The 21,764-nt window shown below is 41.1% G+C and overlaps 2 protein-coding genes across 2 annotated transcripts; both read left to right on the top strand.

The window, feature by feature from the left end:
* The first annotated feature begins 427 nt into the window (after positions 1–427).
* LOC145457893 (melatonin receptor type 1A-like) lies at positions 428–15,321 on the top strand. Its single transcript, XM_080336186.1, has 8 exons — positions 428–1,102; positions 1,496–1,602; positions 2,162–2,251; positions 2,568–2,764; positions 3,425–3,617; positions 3,678–3,832; positions 6,887–7,067; positions 14,668–15,321. The coding sequence occupies exons 1-8, from the start codon at positions 938–940 to the stop codon at positions 15,197–15,199; spliced, it is 1,620 nt and encodes a 539-aa protein (XP_080192312.1). The 5' UTR covers positions 428–937; the 3' UTR covers positions 15,200–15,321.
* A 949-nt stretch (positions 15,322–16,270) lies between these two features.
* LOC145457894 (uncharacterized) lies at positions 16,271–19,472 on the top strand. Its single transcript, XM_080336187.1, has 4 exons — positions 16,271–16,773; positions 17,825–17,951; positions 18,099–18,216; positions 18,991–19,472. Exons 1-4 carry the CDS (start codon positions 16,637–16,639, stop codon positions 19,344–19,346), a joined length of 738 nt encoding a protein of 245 aa, XP_080192313.1. The 5' UTR covers positions 16,271–16,636; the 3' UTR covers positions 19,347–19,472.
* Positions 19,473–21,764: the final 2,292 nt, after the last annotated feature.

Below are 21,764 nucleotides of genomic sequence, written 5' to 3'. Positions count from 1 at the left end.
AATATATGGTAAATATGGTTCGTTTGACGAAAATGGCATCCGACTCCTGTCATAAACGACTCAGTCGCTGCGCAGCATTTTAGGGTCGGCGGACATCATCTTCGGAACATCAATCATGTTCCAGTGACATATAACTAATTACCTCTACGTGTCATAACTGTTGCACCACGACGATTTCGACCATTCCAGCCATTCCTATCGTATACGTCGACTATATCGGTTGCGAATCGTCCGTAGGTTCATACTCCATATTTTTTCGAAAGTGTTTACACAAATATGGCATAATTATTCACGTTAAAGGCAGTTTTTAAAACAAGATTTTTTAAAAATGCAGCCCTACCCGCGCTCCGCCACTCCCTTTCGCTCTACTGATACAAAAGCTTCTATATGTTACGATGTATTCCAGTTCTGTCATCTATTTCCTATCCGGCGGAATTGCCTTTAAATAATTAGTGGAAACGATCAATTATAGACGAGGAACCTTGCCAATTGAGCTATTCAGCTGTTTGCATGAGGCGTAGTTACATGGGCCAATCCGTTTAGGCGTTGTTACGATATGTTATAAATTATTAATCGACGGCTGTAATATACATGGTCGTAGAATGCTATCAAAATGTTAATCATGCCGCATTGAATTACCAGTCTGCAATAGAGGCAAGGTACGGTTCGCAGTGTGAATAGTCTTTTCTTGTCATATGAAAAGATTGGAGCAGTGAGCGGAATGGATATCAACGCATTAGTATCAAATCAGTTCAAGATCAGTGGAGCTTTATCAGTAATTCAGCGGCATTTATTTTTCAAACATCTTGATTGAATTTTTAAGTAGATAAGTGGGATTTTATGGATTTAAATTCAGCTTTTGCGGCACTATGTTCAGCGGTTCCAGTACCATATGCATCCATTCGTTTTCAGAGTATGTTACAGTAGAATCTTTTAGATGAATGAAACGGCCGCAGCAAGCGATTTGATACCCACGGATACTGGGTTATTTTTGCATGGTAGTGCGTGGAGCGTAGCGTCTATAATACAGATCGTCATACTCGCCGTTCTCATATTCTTCGGTTCATTTGGAAATATTTTAGTTGTGGTTACGATATGCCGGGTATGTATATAAGCAGGACCGAAAGAGTATCTCCCAGCCCCCCTAAAAACGTTGGTCTTCCCCCCCATAGGATCATCCATGAAGAAATTGCAACATTATAATTTTTTTAATTTATCAATACTATTTCTACTCTAACATAAGTGTATACCCCTTTTTTAAATTGAAATTACATTTTTTTTCATTTTCGAAGGTTCTAGAATAACAGGGGCCATTGAGTTTCAAAGGGGCGACAAAGTAAAAAAAGTTTGGGTACCCCTTGTCTAATCTATCCAAGGAATTGGTAATTCGCAAACTTGGTTCCTTTTGATACAACTGCTAGACTTAACGAAAGACTTTAGTTACTTTCCTTGTCCATGCCACAGCTTCCATCCCTCACCTTAGTTTATATTACAGGACAGGAAGCTCAGGGTGCCGGGAAATTATTTCATAATCAACCTGACGGTCGCTGATCTAATTATTACGTCAATCAGCATTCCGGTGATACTATCGAATCTGATCAGGTAAACTTTAATGGTTAAATTAGGATTCTAATCGAAAATCCGTGCGGCGGACAGAGGGAGACGTATATAGTCGCTGGAGCTATTAGAGTAAAATCCAGGATACTCCAGCTCTAAATAGTTCAAGTACATACCCTTCAAACCTTTCACGTCGTAGTACAGTTCGTCAAGAGACGTACTTCTTCGCAACTACAGCGCTGAATGGGTATTGATACCAAATACAATTATGAAAGAATATACAATTTACATGACCTGCACTACAGGACTTATATATTGCCCGGTGGTGGGAAGAATACATCATAAAACAACAAAAATCTATCCACCAAGAGCCTTTTCATTTGATAAATCCAAATTATAGTCCATTATTATATACAAAGTGCTAGGTACAAAGTACATAAACGAGCAAAGAAAAGTTTGCATTAGTATAGCTGTAAAAGCAAGAAGTGGGAACGTGCAGATGTTCGTCGAAAATGAAGCCTAGCATTTCCACGGAACATTTTTGTGTAGCCTGCTATACTGCTAGAAGTATTGGAAAGTTATTCATCGGATATCATATGTTTAGAGAAAACCTGAAACAAGAGGTCAAGGCCGATGTCGACACCTTCTGCCAAACCACTGCCTACCTGAAAGTTCTAGGACTGCACGTTTCATGGTAACTATAAAAACGGTAGATGATCTCGCGGTCATGTCATAGCTTTTAGATCTATATGCAAATAGAAATCATTTTCTGTTGGCATCCTTTCGAGTCGAGTTCATCAAATCAAGCCGTTGTATATTTACATATCTTGAATGGCGAGCAGTTTTATCCGGTCGTGATTTTTCTGGAAATGGAGAAATTAGAAATAGCCCGTTATTTTTAGATTTGAGCTCTATGTATAGGAATGCGTTACATGAGTATGTCTGAGTGTACTTTCTTTGTTTTGGGAGACAGCATAGTTTATAAATCAACTCGACATGAATTGTCGCAGGTACAGTCTGGCTTTCATCGCTCTCAACAGATACTATTCGCTATGCCGGATGCATGAATACGCCACCTACTTTACGAAAAACAGAGTACTCGCGACAATAGGGATGATCTGGATCTTTACGACGCTTATCAACTTTCCAATCATGGCGGGATGGGCGATTCCTAATTCCAAAATTTATCCGGAAAATTCCACCGAGAGTAAGTCAATGGAAGTTATAACTCCGCAAAATTTTTGAAATTTTCACAGTCCAGAAGTTCATAGTAGAAAAGCTTATAGCGTGGGCGGAAAGAGCGCGACACCTACATTCAGGGCTGCATTTAAAACAGACGGTGTTATAAAACACTTTGTTTAAAACATGTTTAAACAGTGTTTTGAACAGTGTTTTACACAAATGCATTTTTCAAATTTTTTTTCAAACGTTGTATAATTATGACATTATACCACATACTTTCGAAAAAACAGTAGCATGGGCCTACGGACGATTTGCACTCAAAATAGTCGACTTATATGATGTGGGGTGGCTGGAACCATCGCCATCGTCGTCGGTTCAACAGTTACAACAAGTAGATTTAGATCATTGGTATGGAATGGGTGTTCTGATGATATTAACCACCGACCGTAAAAATGCTGCATAAAGATGTAGTCCTGGTTAAAGATATTTGAGGTCTGTTTATGACAGAGGTCGCAAGCTCATTTTGTCGAAGGAGCCATATTCCCCCTATATTTTCAATGGTCAATGTCAACACATTGTGACGTCACAAATAAAGATTCATGACGTAATGATTAAAATACATGCTATAAACAATTGGGCCATGTTTTAACCATTTTTGTTTGAAATGCAATTCTACCTATCGTAGGTTACTACTATTCATATAAGCGCAACCAGCCGCCGGTCATCTACGACAAGTCATCGCACGACTGCGTTCTAGGAGTCCGCAACCAGGGCGGCTACACCTACGCCAACGGATTCTTCGTCATATCCCTGCCTCTCATCTCAATCATATTCTGCTACTCTCTGGTCACGATGGAGATCGTCAGGAATCGCCGAAAGTAAGCGCATGCGATTTTATTGCTTGTCATGCGCCGTACGTTTGCGTTTCGTTCCGATAGAATGGAAAACAGCATGAACCCGAAGCAATTGAAACGGAGGTACCAAAAAGAGATGAAGATATCAGTGATGCTGGCGATCGTGGTGGTGGCTTTCATACTATGCTGGGCTCCCGCTATTATCTACGATTATGCTATCGTGATGGACGATGACGAAGGTATATGAATGATCCAGAGGTGGTCAGAAATGAAGTAGGCTACATAAACTGTATAGTGTATGTGCGTCAACTAAAAAATGTAATCTGTTTCATCTGCCTGTGAAATTGTGTTTTACTGTTCATACCGCTTAATATGTGTCTACCAGACTAAAAAAAGCTCGACATACTTTCATTTGGCTTCCAAATATTTGTTCATTACAGAGGCTGATTGATTACTAAAACAAGGTGAACAAAGTCACAAGTTTCACCCGCAGTGTATAAATATAGATAACTAACCTACGGATAGATGCGCATCACGTGATTCGCGGTCGAGTGATGCTACAGTTGCAGATTTGTTGTCGCTTCATAGCATGAAACGGCAACGTAATTGCTAATCCCGTAAAGAGAGAGAGAGAGAGAGAGAGTCTTTATTTTCATCCAACCAAAATACATAACAAACGGCAGTGATGGTGGTGCAGAAAATATGCATGCACAGTATTCGGTATTCGATAGGAATGATCGATAAGACCGTGAAGGTCATCTAGTCTGATCACACCAGCATCAAACAGGTACACTTGACTCTGAACAGTATGGCTGTAAAATATGTGTTGTTAAAAAAGGAAAATAGAATAAAAATCAAACGATGGTATAGCAAATGATCAATGAAGCAATGTCTGGACGAGGTAGGGCAACAGTATTAGTAGTATAACGACAGGAGGGGATCAAGTAGGTCTTTTTTGAATCTATTATAATGCAATTCACGGATATGTGGTGGTAATGCATTCCAGATTATAGGTCACGAGTAGTCGATAGATCTCTTAGCTCGAAGGAGTCCCAAAATTATTTCTTGAATATACATAAATTATCGAGTATGTTTTTAAAAAAATTTTCAACTTCATTCAATTTTCTTCGCCCTACGCTCGATTTAATGTCAAATTTCTTGATTATTGGGTAGCCTTCCCCAAGAAAAAATACGCAAGTTTAATAGCAATGGGCATTTCGGTGTCGGCCATTACCGCGCCACAACGCTCCAAGACATATGAAGTTTTAGGCCATGTAACGAAATGCGATCCTAGAAGTGTGCCAGAATGATCGGCAGCGAGAAAACATTGGTCAAAAAGGACCGCCCTTGTGCTGACTGAAAACCATGAGGGGACCAAGGGGCCCGCCCGAATTATTTTTATTTACGGTCCTACATTTTCCAAAACATTTCATTTTGATTGTAAATCCTAAAGTAAATCTGATTACCTGGGCAGAGAGAAAGAATAACAAAATGTATAACAATATGTATGCAATTTCTGATGTTATTGATGGATTCAATCACGAATTATAGAAAATTTCACGCCTCGCGCGATCTTACGCTATAAACTAGCCCACTAACGTGTATAACAAATTTCGCTGACAAAGTAGCGGTTAAAACGTAGACCGTGATGAGGGGTCTACTGTTTGGTTCATGACGCTATGGGGGTCCAAGACCAACGTTTTTTAGGGGGGGGGGGGTCTGACGAAGTGCTGTTTCGGCCCTGCATATACTCATGTTAAATTGGCTACTGGCAACTTCACACCGCAGAGAGCGCTTGTGGTGTTCTGCGCCATCACTGATTGCTTGAGGTATTACTTGCGTATAGAAGTTTTTAATTGTAACAGTAGTCGCGCGGACGCTAAACACATCTACATGTTATATGAAGATATTTTACGATAATGCACGCCCGGTCAACATAACGATGTTCTGAAGCATACAATTGCCTCTTTGCTGTGATAGCTATATAGTCATCGGTCTATTTTAATTCGGATCTGGTACACCCCTGTACACCCCATGTGAGTGGTACACCCTTTTAAAATTTTGGTACACCCTAGGGTGTACGAAAACCCCGGTTGAAGAGCACTGGTATAAACGACTGATATGAAGTACAATGTTTCTCATGCACCCCGGTGCACCATTTTTTATTGATGCACCCGGTGCCAGATTTTCTTGCATCCTGGGGTGCACCGTGTACATCGGTCGAATAGAACAGATGCACACTACAATCAATATTAATACAACAATATTTTAAGCCATGTTTGTAATCTCATGTCATAGATGTCATATGTGACGAGCGCCACCAGACTTTTACTATAACAATACCCGAAGCCAAATTACTTCGTTTTTACATTGTTTCAAGTATGAAGCATTACAATGATTTGTGACCCTTTCTCGAAGGTAAATTGGCATGACCATCGTGTGACAATCACAGACAGTAATTTCATAAATTATACGTATATGTATTTTCATCGACATTAATCATTCTGCGTTATTCGCCAAGATTTATCTTGCAAAATTCTGCAGCCCGCATCTACTATCTCAAACTCCAGATACTTGAGTAGTTCTCGGCCCTTTCGGTTTCTACTCCTACTCGAAGTAGTTTGGCACACATCAGGGTTGTAATGACTCTAGTCTGGTCTCGACTCGAGTCATACTCGGGTCGCGATTTTTTGGTGACTCAACTTGACTCGAGTCATTTCCTTGAAAATGAAAAATGAATCGACTCGACTCGAGTCAATGCACATGACTCGGACCAAGTCATATGACTCGAGACTGAGTCTACCTAGACAGGCATCTCATTGTAATTTCGAATGATAGTAAAGTTATCACACTATTGTTATTTCGTCTATCAGTACTGGTACTTGAAAATGCTACCAAAACTGTTAAAAGTGAGGAAAATTTGTATATTATGAATGCGAAGCGATCGATATCACGGAGAAGAGCTGTAAAATAGGGTTCCACGTGACATTATCTCGGAACTGATCAGTCAACACAATTCCTTGGACTCGGACTCGAGTCAAAACACTATGGCTCGGACTCGACACTATACTCCGTGACTTGGACTCGGACTTGACTCGGTGGTGAATTGAAAATGACTCGACTTGACTCTAGTCAAAACTATAAAAGTGAAATTGACTTGTGACTCGGAACCTCGTGACTTGGTTACAACCCTAGGACACATTGAATTACATTCTTCCATCTCAATAGAGTCTAGTTGAGTGCTAACAATGACTACTTTGGCCACCTCTGAAAGAATCGTGAAATTCGTTCAGATCTGGACATTGCCAGGCTGGTTTTCAGTTGGCTGGCTCTGAGTAACAGCGCCATGAATCCGGGATTGTACGCGTTGCTCAGCAAGGCGTTCCGCAATGGTTACAAGAAAAATATTCAAATCGCGTTGGGGCTTGCAGTGTGCCGATCATTGAATACGCGGACCGATCAAAGTGAACTGAGGTGAGTTTATCGGTTGCCAGATACTTTGTTTACACGTAGTCGGGAATTTATGTGATTTCTATCGAAAACTGCACCTGAAAACCAGGTCCCAACTTGTACAATCAACATTCAATGGCCGCCTAATCTAGTGTTTCCAAAGGTCCAACGCCGACTGTACGGCCGTGTTGACATCATGAAGCAACATATTTAGCTTACCCGAGTGGACTTATTATCCAAATCGGTAATTCACGGCATAATATGCCCAAATCCAGGTTCACACCGGTAAATAATCTGGACTCATAGGGAAATATCGTGAAAACTGAAATTTATCATAGCTTCGTAAAACGGTAAAATCAAATTCGATTGAAATCCAACCGGAACGTTCAAATCCGTTTTAAAAAATCCCAATCCACCCGCAATTCTCACATCCGTCGTATACTGCTCAACATGATGTCATTGCCGAGAGGAATCAATTTGGATATTGAAATGTGATAGATAAGACTAGGCCCTAGGCCATGGACAGGCAACAGACGGCCCGCGGCTCCAGTATTCTAAAATTCCCCACTACTTGCCTAAACGTCAAATTTTAGTGACTGGATGTTATTATGTAGGCCTACGTACGTGTGTGCGCAGCGTGCGAGAGTAGAGCTTACGCGTAAGCTCGTCGAAGCGATGAGACTGGCATTATCGGCATTTACGATGTACCCGACCCTAATGAATTGATATACTGGTAAATTTGCGGTACCGGGCTTATCGAACGCCTTGAAATCTTAATTAAGGATTGCACTGTGTGTTAATTGATCAGAGAGAAGCAGACACGGCGGCGCCTGTATGACAATGCTGTTCTCAAATCCTCGTTAACTTCGTCATTGTCGGCGATATATTGCTTTAAAGTTTAAAATGACATTGCTTTCGCTAAATGGGCGAATAATGTATCGATTCTGCAATCCGTCCCGCCAAGTACGTAATTTTCTTATATCCGGCACGCCGACTGGAGAAGTTGCCCGCCACTGCCCTAGACCATAGGGCAGAGGCGGGCAACATACGGCCTGCGACGGGATTTCGCGCGGCCCGCGGACACGGACACTCGGACAGTTTTCCGTCTTACATGATAATGTGGCTCGCGACCACAGTCTGCCGAGAATCTCCACTACTTGCTTAGTAGTTTTAGGGACTGTATTTTGTTATATACGTGTGTGCGCAGCGTGCGAGAGTTGAGCTTATACGCATAAGTTCGGTGAATCTTAGTAAATTTAGGGTACCGGGCTTATCGAACGCCTTGAACTCAATGATTACACCACGTGTAGATTGATCAGAGAGAAGCAGACATGGCGGCGCCTGTATGACAATGATGTTCACCAATCCACATTGTCTTCGTCAATATCGGCGGAAAAGGGCTTTGAAGTGACGTTGCTGTAGTTAAAATATCGGCTTGTTGCGTAATGTCATGTTGTCACCGTTGAATCAGATTATTGAGTCGGCCCAGTGGTAAAGTTATCCTATTGATATCAGATTGCAATTTTATCTATGGCTGAAGTTATTATCTCGGTTCGACTATAGTGACAGCGTGTGACTTACAGTAAAACCATAGTGTCCTATATGGTGTCGGGTCGACACAAGCAAATCTCACGCCTCAGTGAAATTGATTCACGTCACACTTTCCATTTGGCTACAGGCAATTTGACGGTCATTTTTGACCGGCTTGACGAGCATTAAATTTGGTAAAACGGGTATCAATCGAAAGCTGACTCTGCACTGATTACGGAAATATAAATTTTATTCCGCTCGTGGCCCTGGAACCCCTACAATCAGCCTCGAATTTTTCATTGTTACGGAGATCGGTATTGGGACGCAACAATGCTGCCTGGCTCTTTTGCTCTTGAGCTACTCTCTCGTTTCGCTAGACAGCATTGTTGCGTCCCAATGCCAATCTCCATAACAATGAAAAATTCGAGGCTGATTGTGGGAGTTCCAGGGCCACGAGCGGAATAAAATTTATATTTTCGTAATCAGTGCAGAGTCAGCTTTCGATTGATACACGTTTTACCAAATTTAATGCTAGGCAAGCCGGTCAAAACTGACCGCCAAATTGCCTGTAGCCAAATGGAAATTGTGATGTGAATCAATTTCACTGGGGCGTGAGATTTGCTTGTGTCGACCGACACCATATAGGACACTGTATGGTAAAACAATTGGGGTCTGGCTATCCTCTGGCGCGTACAGTACAGCCGCCTGACGTAGGCCGTTGAAAAGCGCACGCCGCACATTCATGCACGCCTCAGTATTCCTTGACGGTGATCGTAGTTTGCATTTTCTATTATCCATGGAAGTCGCATACGACATTGCTAAAGACAGCAAACCATTCTGTGATGGTGAATTTATGGAAAAGTGCATGCTCGATGTAGCTGATGTGGCCTGTCCAGAAATAAGAAAGAAGTTTGAAGAAATCAGTTTGTTCAACAGAACTGTGGCTCGCCGCATTGAAGCTATGGGTGAAAACCTGACATCACAACTGAAAGGGCATGTACCGTCATTTCAGCTGTTTTCATGAAAGCGCTGACATTGATGACACTGCACAGTAGGGCTCTTCAAAAATGACTTTTTTTCTCAAATCGTACTGGATACTTGATAACATTGTTAGGTTACCTAATTTAAGCCTACACACAAAATTTGGCTCAATGCCAACCAGTAGCCGCATTGCTACAGGAGAAGAAAGTTTCTATTTATTATATAAAAATAAATAACAAAAAATTTGAAAATTTTCTGTTCACCCCATGAAAGTGCTAGGTTGTCCATAGAAACGATGCTCATCAAATTTGGTTCAATTCCAACCAGTGGAAGCGGAGTTATCGCCGTCGAAAAATTTGGATTATGAATAAAATAGTATTTACGGAGACCAATTCTCTAATTATTTATTACAGTGGTGCCCACTGTAAATACTATTTTATTCAAATCCAAATTTTTCGACGGCAATAACTCCGCTTGTACTGGTTGGAATTCAATCAAATTTGGTGAACATCGTTTCTATAGACGACCTAACACTTTCATGGGGTGAACAGAAATCTTTTACATTTTTGGTATTTATTTTTATATAATAAATAGAAACTTTCTTCTCCTGTAGCAATGCGGCTACTGGTTAGAATTGAACCAAATTTGGTGTGCAGGCTTAAATTAGATAACCTAACAATGTGATCAAGTAGCCAGTGCGATTTTGAGAAAAAAGTCATTTCTGAAGAGCCCTACTGCACACTTGCACACTGCACAGTTGCTCATCTTTGTAAGAAGCATTTCAGAAAACTTTGAAATCACAGAAGAATTGCTCTCAATGGAATCAATGAAGGGTACTACTTCAAGGAAAGATTATTGCGAATGTGTGAAAAATGCCGTGTATACAATGCAACTACCATGGAAAAACTGGCCAGTGTTACTACAGATGGTTGTCCATCTTTAACAGGGAAGAAAGTTGGTGTACTGACCGTGTTGCGGAGGTCGATAGCACCATGGACCTGATATTTCTACTTGGCATGATACACCAGGAAGTGCTATGTAAGAGTGTTCTCAAGATGAAGCATGTTGTGGATCCAGTTGTTAGAATTGTTAATTTCATGATTGCGGATCGGATCACAGTGATGTTTTGTATCATTCCGTTGTTCGGTGGCTGACCTTAGGGAAAGTTTTGAGACGTTTCTGGGGCTTGAAAAAGGAAATATAACTGTTTTTGAAGATGAAAGGGGAAGACGTAGACCAGGGGTGGCCAACCTTTTCGAGCAAAGGGCCACATGCAATTGACGAAATATTGTGCGGGCCACTAACCGCGCCAAGCGAGAAATTTTTTCGAAGTTTATAGGTCAATAATATTGTTACTTGAGTATATTGCGGGTCTGCTGTATATCGCTGGGCTCAGTTTACAAGGAACGGACTATTCGGCGCCTTCAGTCAACATGCGTCAATCATTTTGTGCGTATAGGTTTCATCGTCGATGGTCATTCTGGGAGCGCAAGCACAAGGTCGCATGCTGGACGACACTTTGTCTCGTAATTGCGAATATAGTAATCAGTGGTCTGGAACCTTTTTCGTCCGAAGAGCCATATTGACCCTATAGTTTCCATTCTAACTCCCAAAGAGCCATACATGTCAATCAACTACTACGTCACAATTGAAAAATCGTGACGTCATCGTAGCGTAAATTCGAAATCTCTACGTGGGATCGTCGTTTGCACCGTATTTTCTCTGTAAAAACTCGTACTAATCATACTGCTTACCTTATTTGAGTAATGAGAATGTAACACTTCATTTACATAGATCTTCTGCAAGTTATATATTTTTAATTGTATTGCACTGAGAGGCATATATTATTTTTCGAAGCTTAAGACAATTGACATTTAGATTAGAACAATTAGACCCATGATGACATATACGTAGCGGGAGCCAAACATGGTCAGTATACAGCAGTATACAACTATACACACCCACTGTAATGTGTGATGCGTCAGTGAGTTGAGGTCAGTGCTTCAGCTGTCTACTGGATTTTGAACATTTTTACTACCAAAATAACGCAAGTTGCCTATTTATTGCTCGAAAAAAGCGTGAAAGGAAAAGTAAGGCATTGGTGAGGCCCAGCCGGGCGATTACTTACCCGTGATAGCGCAATTGATCGTGAATATCGAGGAATTTATAATAATAACTGATATTAATCGAATGTAATTGTGGCACTGATTTCGATTCGTCTTCTCAATTCCCAAGGTATTCGGCGTCAACATAATGTTGCGCCACACGCCCACATTTTAACAGCGACTACAAAGCTACGTTATCAATCAAGAACGCGGGTAGCTATGGCGGCGCTGTTTGTGATTTGAATTTGTAATTCTTAATGTCACTTCTGCAGTAGTTCATTTCTGGCCGTAGATCAGGAAGACAATGTGCATTTGAAAACTGCATTGTGATACAGGCGCCTCCATGTCTGCTATTCTCTTTGATCAATCATCTTATCGTGCAATCCCAGATTTCGTGGCGGGTACATCGAATTCGGGAGTGATATTGGTCGCCGGCGCTGCAGCAACTTAAATTTGAGGATTTTGAAAAGCGGGTCCGAGCCCATAACCCTTAGTACTCTACTGTACCCAAAAGAGCCATATATGGATCATAGGTTCCCGACCACTGATATAGTTAGACCCAATATGGTACATCAGGCGTTCTTATATTTTCAGAAAGGGGTAACAATATTATAAGCATGAAATCGAGTGACAACATAGGCCTATTGCGCGAAGCGTAAAGAAATTTTTTACTTGGTATCTGTAAATCTATCGTAATTTATTCTGCTTTATTGTAGTGTACGAAGATCTACCAAAACGTGACTGCGATGCATGGCTCATGGATCTGCCAATGCGCCAGAACTGATATTTTAGTCATCATGTCTCAAGTGTTGCGGCCAGACTAATCAAATTTTTGGTTGGTCTTGCAAGTTCTCAATCTGTGCAACCAATTTTGAAAATATTACTAATTTCGGAAATTAGGTCGCGGGCCACGGGTTGGCCGACCCTGACGTAGACCTTTCCCAACTCGGAGATTTCGAATGGCTTTCCGATCTGGCGTTCTTATTTGATCTCTTTAAACACGTGAATGAATTGAACACCAGACTTCAAGGGAAGGACACTTTTGCCCACGAAATGTTCACAGCAGTGAAGGCATTCAGGGTGAAGCTCAAACTGTTTTCTCGCCAGCTCAGTCAGAATATCATGTTACACTTTCCGACACTCGAAACTATGACACCACAGATGACAACAACCGAGAAGTACACCAAAATGATATCTGCACTTGACAATCAATTTGGTCGTCGTTTTCCGTACTTTCGGAAACTTTCCGCTGAGTTTGATATCTTGACTGCACACTTTACAACTGACTTTGAAAAGATGCCTGGTGCCCTACAACTGGAATTGATCGATCTGCAATGTGACTCTACCCTGAAACAGAAATTCCAATCTGAAAGCATTGACAAATTTTATGCGTCACTGAATGAATCCAAGTCTTACCAACCTGAGAAAGATGGCCATGAAACTATTTGTTCTGTTCGGGTCTACATACATTTGCGCGCAAACATTTTCGACCATGAACATGAACATTAACAAGACTGCGCGTGCAGTCTTCACTAAGGGTTTCTACGTCGGACATGGAACCAGAGTTCAAAGAACTGGTTGACAGCTTTGATCGACCACAGATGTATCATTAAATTCAACAGATATGAAAGTACATTTCGTTAATAAATTCATTCAAGTCTGTGTATGGTCTCAATGCTTAATAAACTTTACATTCATTATATACGGTTTATTCCTAAATCCTAATGTCAGTGGATATAATGTATCGATTCAAGAATCCGGCCCGCCAAGTAGCTTACTTCATTTTCCCTTATCCGGCCCGCCGACTGGAGAAGTTGCCCACCCCTGCCCTAGGGCCTAGGGGTGATAACGGGTTAGGTCATGACTTGGGATAAATTCAACCAGATGTGGATATGGTGTGAACAGTGGTCCTTGACCTTTACTTACCTGAGGAACACTAACGCTAATCCGTAAGCTGTCTGGAACCCATTTTTTGCTGGGTCATAGAATCCAGTCTAACACAATACACCTCAAATAAACTACTATAGATGACTATGTAGGTGCACAACATAAACTGTGCATCAACAAAGTGTTAAAAGAACTAAACCATTTAAATATATGACTTCCACACAAAACTAAAACCATTTATTGAATATCTATTGCGAATCAGAATGACTTCTGCTACAGGCCGTGATCGGACGTAATTGCTTACAACCTATGATGGCCAAAGATGCTCGAGTCATCGGAAGTCATATGTAGCCTATGAGTTGACTGTGTGTCTGACTGAGCCGCTGCGGTTCTAGGGAGCTCCGGTTCAGAGTCACCGGGTTAGGATATGGTTAGCGTGGGTGAGGAGTAAGTGTATAGTAGGGCTGTTCAAAAATAACTTTTTCCCCCGCATTCCAGCCAGTCACTGATTAAATTGTCAGGTTACCCTAAAAACGCTGCACACCAAATTTGGTTCAATTCCAACAAGTATAAGACTCCGCAGATCCAATTAAAAAATTTTAATTTATTATGAAAAATTGAAAAAAAAATCAATATTTTTATCAACCCCATGAAATTGTTGAGCTGTCTTCAAAGACGATGCAAAACAAATTTGAGTCAATTCCAACTAGTAGAAGCGGAGTTATTTGAATTTTTTCGTTGATAATTCTCGCTGTGTAGGTTGGATTAGCTTGGTTTCAGGTAACGGTTAGGTTGTTGCAAGGTTGGTTAATCGGCGGCTCAACCCTGTTCTATAATATTAATCCAATCCGCTCAAGACTCACAAAATGTACAACGCGATAAACAAGAATCAATGAAATGTAATGATCAATAAAGAGGATGTCAAAACGACATGTACGGTCTCTCAATCTCGTCAGGGTTAGATTGGGAATTTGATTATGGATTACAATGCCCGAAATCTCCAGTGTCTGTCATTCGTCAACGTTAAATGACCTCCGTTTTCTTCAAGACCCCCTCATGATCTCTTCAGCTGAGTCGATTGAGCAGCAAAACGACTTGTCTAATCGTACATTTTTTATCAGCTCAGTGTCAAACTCCAGAAGCGAAAGGATCAACTCGAGCCAGAGACGTCCACGATTTGCCGGAATTACGTCATGGACAAAAGTGACAGACAATAAAACAAACTCTCCAGGCCAAAGCGTCGCGGAAACGACGGGAGACAGGAAGAAGCCGACAAGAACGAAAGGCACAGCGGTGGCGATGGTGACTGTGCGGGCGGAAACACACGCCAGCAGTTCTTTTCGGGGAAGACAAGATTTCACAGTAGCCAAAGTTGACAGCAAGACTAAAACGAATTCACAAAAACGTACCGGAGAGGCACCCGCACCGATACAAACCATATCATCGGAACTTGCCGCTACTCCGACGACTGACGCAATATATCCAGTTCCAGGCGAGGCTACGGGAAAGGAACTACCAACGCCAGATACAATAGAAACCGCGAACTCCACACCTGACAAGAACTTCAAGCCACTGCTGGAACAGCTTGATGACGAAAACTCGAAATTTACTCAGTCAGGGATTTATATAGGCGGAAGTGTGCCACGATCATAAAATGACTATTCTGCTTGTGGCCACCTAGCGCACATGCGGAATCTATGTGAAACATTTTTTGAATTAATTTAAAGTCTGTCTGTTTATCTGTCTGACTACTAACACGAGAAAGTGGGATTTAAGCATATCCTTTACGCGTGCCGAAAATTCACCTTTAAACTCTCTTCAGTTACGCTATAAATAGCAAGTGAAGATAGGACGAGGCGTAAATCTTGCTATTTCGAGGTTGACGAAAGGGTATGTGTGTGAAAATAGTGATAGGATATGCTCAAATGAGATTTCCATGTCTTGATTTAATCTTGATATGTCAAAGCCGGAGTTGCTCGAATGCCATGAAATTAATCTTTCACATCCGATTATCCCCATTTCTAGCATCTCATATATGTCCTTGCCTGAGGTCGAATATATGATGTGTTAGAAAGTTTATCTTAGCATGATATACTCGAAACACTGAATGAATTACCACATACAGCATTCATATATTGCCCCAGTTCATTATCCTATAGCTTGACTGAAATCACATTCTGATTAGTAACCGGCTCGCACCCAATTTCCTCGTCTAATAGGCGGCTCTACAAAAGCAGCATATGCCCACTGAGTCCATAGGTTCCATAGATATCATCCCGTCTATGGAAACCGATGTAAACAAGTTGCAAGTTGGTCCATCATAAGTTGTGTAAGTAAAGCAAAAATCTTTACAGACGACAGGTTGGATGATACCAATATGGTTGACTGGTTATATTTTGTTTTCCATTCCATATCCGAGGTGCACTCGACGAGAAGGATGTATACAAAGAATAATAGATGTATCAATGTACCATTATTATCCTAATCTACGGCGATATAATATAATATTCAATCATCGTCAAAACGAAACAATAACGGGACTCAACAAGCTATTGAATAGCGATCGCGAAAAGAAATACAATCGGCTTTCGGCTACATATCGTACATCGGGCGAAGACGCGTATGGCCTCAACAAACTTCTTTTGATTGACGCGCAAACAGCGATTTAAGGCGAGGACGATTCACGCCAAAGTTACAGCTTCTGTTTGGTCACGATTTCCAAACTTCGTTATATTGATGCGTAGACAGCTCCAGTGTCAGTTAAATGCCGTGATTGCCGTGAATAGTAAGTCATGCGTGTTAGTAGTCATGAAGATTGCCACTTGGCCAGTAAAGTAACTATGTGAAAGGGGACAATCATATCATGCCAGACGGATTAAAATTTGTGAATCTGACGTCGAAGCTTTTACTTCAAGTGCTCAGTATCAGGGGGTTGTTGATCAAGTCAATGTTTTATTTGTTTAGCAGTGTTTGTGCTAGGTTGTATGGAATATATTGAAATCTCGAAGGTAGTGTCTACTACTAGCAAGAACACAACTGTATTTTTATACAATAAACATATACACGATCCAGTGTGAGGGAAATATCGTTATGAAGAAGAAGATAAACCAGGAGCCTACTACTTCGTTGCTGGATTCCGTATTTTATCAAAGCGCTTTGCGATCAAATCGCCTGGAAGACAACAGGTTGAAGAAACTACAGCTCCGACTTGAACAAGATTTTGAAAAGTAAGCTATGCTTCATACTCATTTAAGTGCAAAATATCTGTTGTCAGTTACTCATTTCACCTATTATTGCCACAAGGATATTACAATGTTAATTTGTGCAGTCAATATAAAACGCTGTTGATGTGAATGTATATGTGTAGTTCCGAAATTCGTGTTATGTGAGGAGTGATGATCATCGCAATCCCAGCCGTATACAGGCCACTCCAAATATTTCATCTTTCAGACAGTGAGCATTAGAACAAACAGAGATATCTATACTCATCATAGCTCATGGCGTTGTTGTACTGTACAAACATGATCGCCGTTGGTCCCGTAACTATTCGTGGTGATGAACGACCAGTGGTTCCCAACCTTTTTCGACTCATCGCCCCCTTTTCAAGCTCAAGGCCGATCATCGCCCCCCCAGATTTTGTGAACCGAAAAACCGGTATACAATCTGTAGTCATCGGCGGGTTGACTGAAAAAAAAAAAAAAAAAAGGTCAACTTCTCGGATCGTTGTCGAATTTTACACTTTTGCAACCAAATTTCCGTGGGTTGACCAGAAATAAAAGGACATTTCGGGAATTGACTCCAAAATGGCCGTTTTAACGCGTCATCGCCCCCCTATCGCCCCCTTCGCTATTTTCGCCCCCTGTCGCCCCCTTTGTCCATTTTCGCCCCCCTATCGCCCCCTTCGTCATTTTCGCCCCCCTAGGCCGCCAAATCGCCCCCTGGGGGGCGATATCGCCCACGTTGGGAACCACTGCCTTAGACTGTGCGGTGCGTTTTAGTTTTATCTCAGACGTCCCTGATAGCCAAACAAACTGAGCAAGTATGTAGCGATGTAGCGTTTTGTAAACGGATGGAGGATGCGACACATTGGCAAAACGAAACTCAACATATCTACTTTTGGTCATGGTGAAACGTGAGTCCATCGACAATCTTTCCTAATGGACACAGTTGGATATGGTTTTCAAGCTAATGTCTACTGAATTGCATTATAAATTTCAAGTAGGCTACGCACCACAATTTGCTCACTCCACTTATCTGCCGAAACTTATATTACCACAGAGCATTCACCTACTACGACAACAACAGCCGCAACTCATATGACTGGGCTATTGAGATGCGTAAAAATTCAGGACGGTCTTTTCCTGTAATCCCTTCACGTATGAAAAGCAAGCCGACCAGACCGCAGGTTGGCATTTATTATTATTGTGAAAATGAGGCATTGTGGAGCGTATCAACTTATCGGTCTGGTGCGCCACGGCAAAAATTTCGTATCACAAGTCAATTCTAGTTTCTAGTTTCATAGCTATCGTTTTTAACCGCTCTGTGTCTACAGACTGTTCCGGAACATCGCCCATCATGCTGTGTTTTGTACGGAATGATTATTGGCGAGCGCCCAGTTCTCCTGAAAAACTTTCTGGGGAAGAAGGCAAAAAAGAAAAAGGGAGTGGGAGGTATATCTTACCGATCAGTATATGATAAATGACCGTGCGTTGCATCGCGTTTTAGATTCTTTCCGTCCATAAAATTAGCTTAGCAGCTCAGTCGACCAGTCGCAGTAATTTATTCTGGGCGATGTGAAATTGGGCAAGTTAAAATATGTACGGTTGCTAATGGAAGGCGACACTTTGCTAAAATGATTAGAAAGGGGAACCGTAAAATCACATAATTACTGAAACTATTTGCCACACCCTTCATTTTTTCCACCTCAATTTAACGATAAAATCTCTACGAGGTAAGCGAAGTGCAAAATTTCAGCACTAGAAAATAGCGCATTTTCGTATCTGCTGTGGTTCAACCTCGGAGATATGTAGTTTTCTATATATATCATATGAGTAGGCCTAGTCATGCTGCATAGTGTGGTAAACGGGCGACCACGAATATCGGTACACCATAAAACTGACATATGGATGTCATAATGACGCTGTTGACCGAATTTGGAAATCACTGCTCTCATCAATATGGTTTCCTACCAGGAATATCTAAACTTGAGTCTCGATATCCCTGGTTATGACAATCCCCCGTTTCATATCATGCCGCACGACGTAGCAAGATTTGTGTACTGCCGTCTAGTTCACAATAATGTGGCAGCAGCAATTGACCTTCTCGAGAATAACTGTAAGCTGATGCTGCGGTGACTTTAAGATATCAGGCGATACGACCTAAGCGAATTATAATTATCGGCTACTATCGACGAATATGTGAATGCCGTGCATGTCTTTTTACAGAACAATCTGCGAAAAATCACGAACATTTTCCTGCCTCGCATAACGGAGTAAATGACAACAAGAAATCAGTTCAATCTGATTTGCAACAGACCCCGTCTAGGGAACATGACCATGAGAAACAGACTGCCAACGGCGCTCAGGCTGATTCCGACCCTGACAATCAACTGAAATCCTTTATGATTGACAATAAGCTTGTCACCCAGGTCCCGATCGGGTATTCCCGCTCGAGCGTCAGACCCCGGACGTGTTTCGTAACCCACACAAGTGAAATGCTACGGCCTGAAAATACTCGCACGCCAGGCTATTATACGCTGCGATACAAATATGTCTTACCTCCGGTAGGAATGACAAACTGAACTTGCTGCCTGATTTTCTTTCTGCTCACGAAGTGATATTGGATGTGTGATATTTTTTGCTATGTGACGGGTGGTTCACCACTGTCTATTGTAATGAGAATACATGAGATGCGCTCTCTAAACGCACTCAGCCTGTTGCAGCTTCGAACTCATCAACCTTGAGTGCTACAATAAGAATAACATATACAAAAGCAGACAACAGCAAGAGACACGTCAAAAGATATAAAAGCAAACTCGAAATTCTAAATTTTTCCGTGAGCGTCGAGAAATTCGAGTTTTCTGGCGCCATATTCATATTTATTATTAAGAAGCTCTACAAACAGGAAGAGTCAACAAAAGTCAATAAATGTTTCTAACAATAGGAATTGAGTAATGATGCATACCGTATCCATATCCAACCAATTTGCCGTAGGCTTCAAGGGGTTTTCAAGTTTCATGAGTATATTTACCGAAGAAGACCTGGTAGCCGATGTTTAAGATGCAGTAATCACTTTCGATCACCTTTCGTCCAAGCCACCTCGCGTCCATTGAGTGCTGGGTATCTGGTGGCAATAAGCAATACCTTGGCCTGATGGCCTCACAGTTTGCAATCCCAAAATTGTGAAGATAGTTGATCTTGCTTAGGTTTTTTCGTAAGATTAAAGTTGATAGTAGCAATCGGCAAACTGTCATTGAAATATGGATATATTTTTACCAGGTCAAGCTATTCTTGACATTGTTTAGTATATTAGTATACGGTGTTCCGAAATCCGCGACGTTGATATTTTTCATTATTTCTTAGCTGCCTGCCAGGGTTTTCTAGATATCCCTATTGCTGTCGACATATAATCCGTATATAACGGCCGGCTGTTGCGATGAGAAAGCTGGTCAATCTGAAGCCTGGCTATTATTAATATATAGGGATTCGACAATCGACCGCGCCCCTTCTCGAACACAGTGACAGTATCCTAAATGGTGTGGACACAGCGAGAGTGGACGACTCACTGCACTACTTTCCATTTGGCCAAAGGCAATTTTACGGCTAGTTTAGACCGGCTTGACGAGCGCTAAGTTTGATAAAACGGGTATCAATGGAAAGTTGATGTTGTACTGATTACGAAAATATAAATTTTACTCTGTCCACGACCCTGGAACCCCTCAAAGTCAGCCTCGAATTTTAGATTGTGATGGAACTTGACATTGTGACGTAGCTGTCTGGCTCACTCTCATGTGCTGCCGTCTCGTCTCGCCAGACAGCATTGTTGCGTCGCAATGCCAAACTATACCTCACAATGCAAAATATGAGGCTGATATAATGGGTGCCTTTAACTTGTGCTAGGAAACTTATGACACTTATGGAAACTTATGGGAACTTATGGAAACTTATGAAACTTATGAAACTTATGAAACTTATGGAAACTTATGAAACTTATGAAAACTTATGAAAGTTATGGAAACTTATGAAACTTATGTAACTTATGAAAACTTATGAAATTTATGAAAACTTATTAAACTTATGGAAACATGAAGATAAAGAGACACTTGGAGGAAGAGCCATTCAACATACAATTTAACAATATCTTCCTATTTAAATGAACCCGAATATTTTCGGCTGAAACACGTCTGTGGTAATCGTCAGCAGCTAGTAGAGAATTGAAAAGAACATTGTATAGCAACAATCGCAATGACATAATGAATAAAAGCCAATAATAGTAAGGGCATTTTATGGAATATATCACAAAACTGTGAACTATATTGTTACCAAACAATTTCTTCACCACTATCTCAGTCAAGGTCTCTTTTAACATGTGTTAAAATGTTGAAGTTCAACTCCTGTGGGAAACTCAGAAAAAAAAGCTGTTAAATTTGACAAATTTGAAAAAATAAAAAAAATTGAAAAAAATTGAAAAAAAAATCTTAATCACTTATAAGTAACTAAAGAAGGGTATAATAATGGATTTTCGTAATTCTCAATTGATTGTTAACATTTACATTTTGCTACAGACTGTTTTGTGGAAAATATATGTAACAATAATGGCACTGCTGGCATAGTTATACCGTCAGAAGTACACCGTTCAGTAATTCGACACCGCACGATTCAACAAATTCTGTGTACTGTATTACTGGGTAAAACACACATATATAGGCTTAAAACCAGTACAGTAATTATTCAAATACAGTACTAAGCCATCCAGCAGGGGCTAAAACGGTATTTTGTGTATTATTCCGTTCTGTAAGATGGACGCAAATGTACTGAAGTAAAAGCGACTATGAGCCCAGCACGGCCTTGTGTGAGTTCATTGAAGATCAGTGGTTCCCAACCTTTTTCGACCCATCGCCCCCTTTTCAAAGTCAACACCGATCATCGCCCCCAAATTTTGTGTACCCAAAATTGGGCATACAAACTGTGATCACCGGAGGGTTGACTAAAAAAAGGTC

The sequence above is a fragment of the Botryllus schlosseri genome, chromosome 15 (assembly GCF_051294905.1).
Source record: "Botryllus schlosseri isolate E-star chromosome 15, Bs_hap1, whole genome shotgun sequence".
NCBI classification, from domain to species: Eukaryota; Metazoa; Chordata; class Ascidiacea; order Stolidobranchia; family Styelidae; genus Botryllus; species Botryllus schlosseri.
This window is presented reverse-complemented; position numbering and strand designations above follow the sequence as displayed.

Coding starts and splice junctions, on each gene's coding strand:
- LOC145457894 (XM_080336187.1), top strand. CDS start 16,637: ATGAAGAAGAAGATAAACCAGGAGCCTACTACTTCGTTGCTGGATTCC. Junction 17,952..18,098: donor GCAAGCCGACCAGACCGCAG/GTTGGCATTTAT, acceptor CTGTGTCTACAG/ACTGTTCCGGAACATCGCCC. Junction 18,217..18,990: donor AAAGAAAAAGGGAGTGGGAG/GTATATCTTACC, acceptor GTCTTTTTACAG/AACAATCTGCGAAAAATCAC.
- LOC145457893 (XM_080336186.1), top strand. CDS start 938: ATGAATGAAACGGCCGCAGCAAGCGATTTGATACCCACGGATACTGGG. Junction 1,103..1,495: donor TTGTGGTTACGATATGCCGG/GTATGTATATAA, acceptor TTTATATTACAG/GACAGGAAGCTCAGGGTGCC. Junction 2,252..2,567: donor CTAGGACTGCACGTTTCATG/GTAACTATAAAA, acceptor GAATTGTCGCAG/GTACAGTCTGGCTTTCATCG.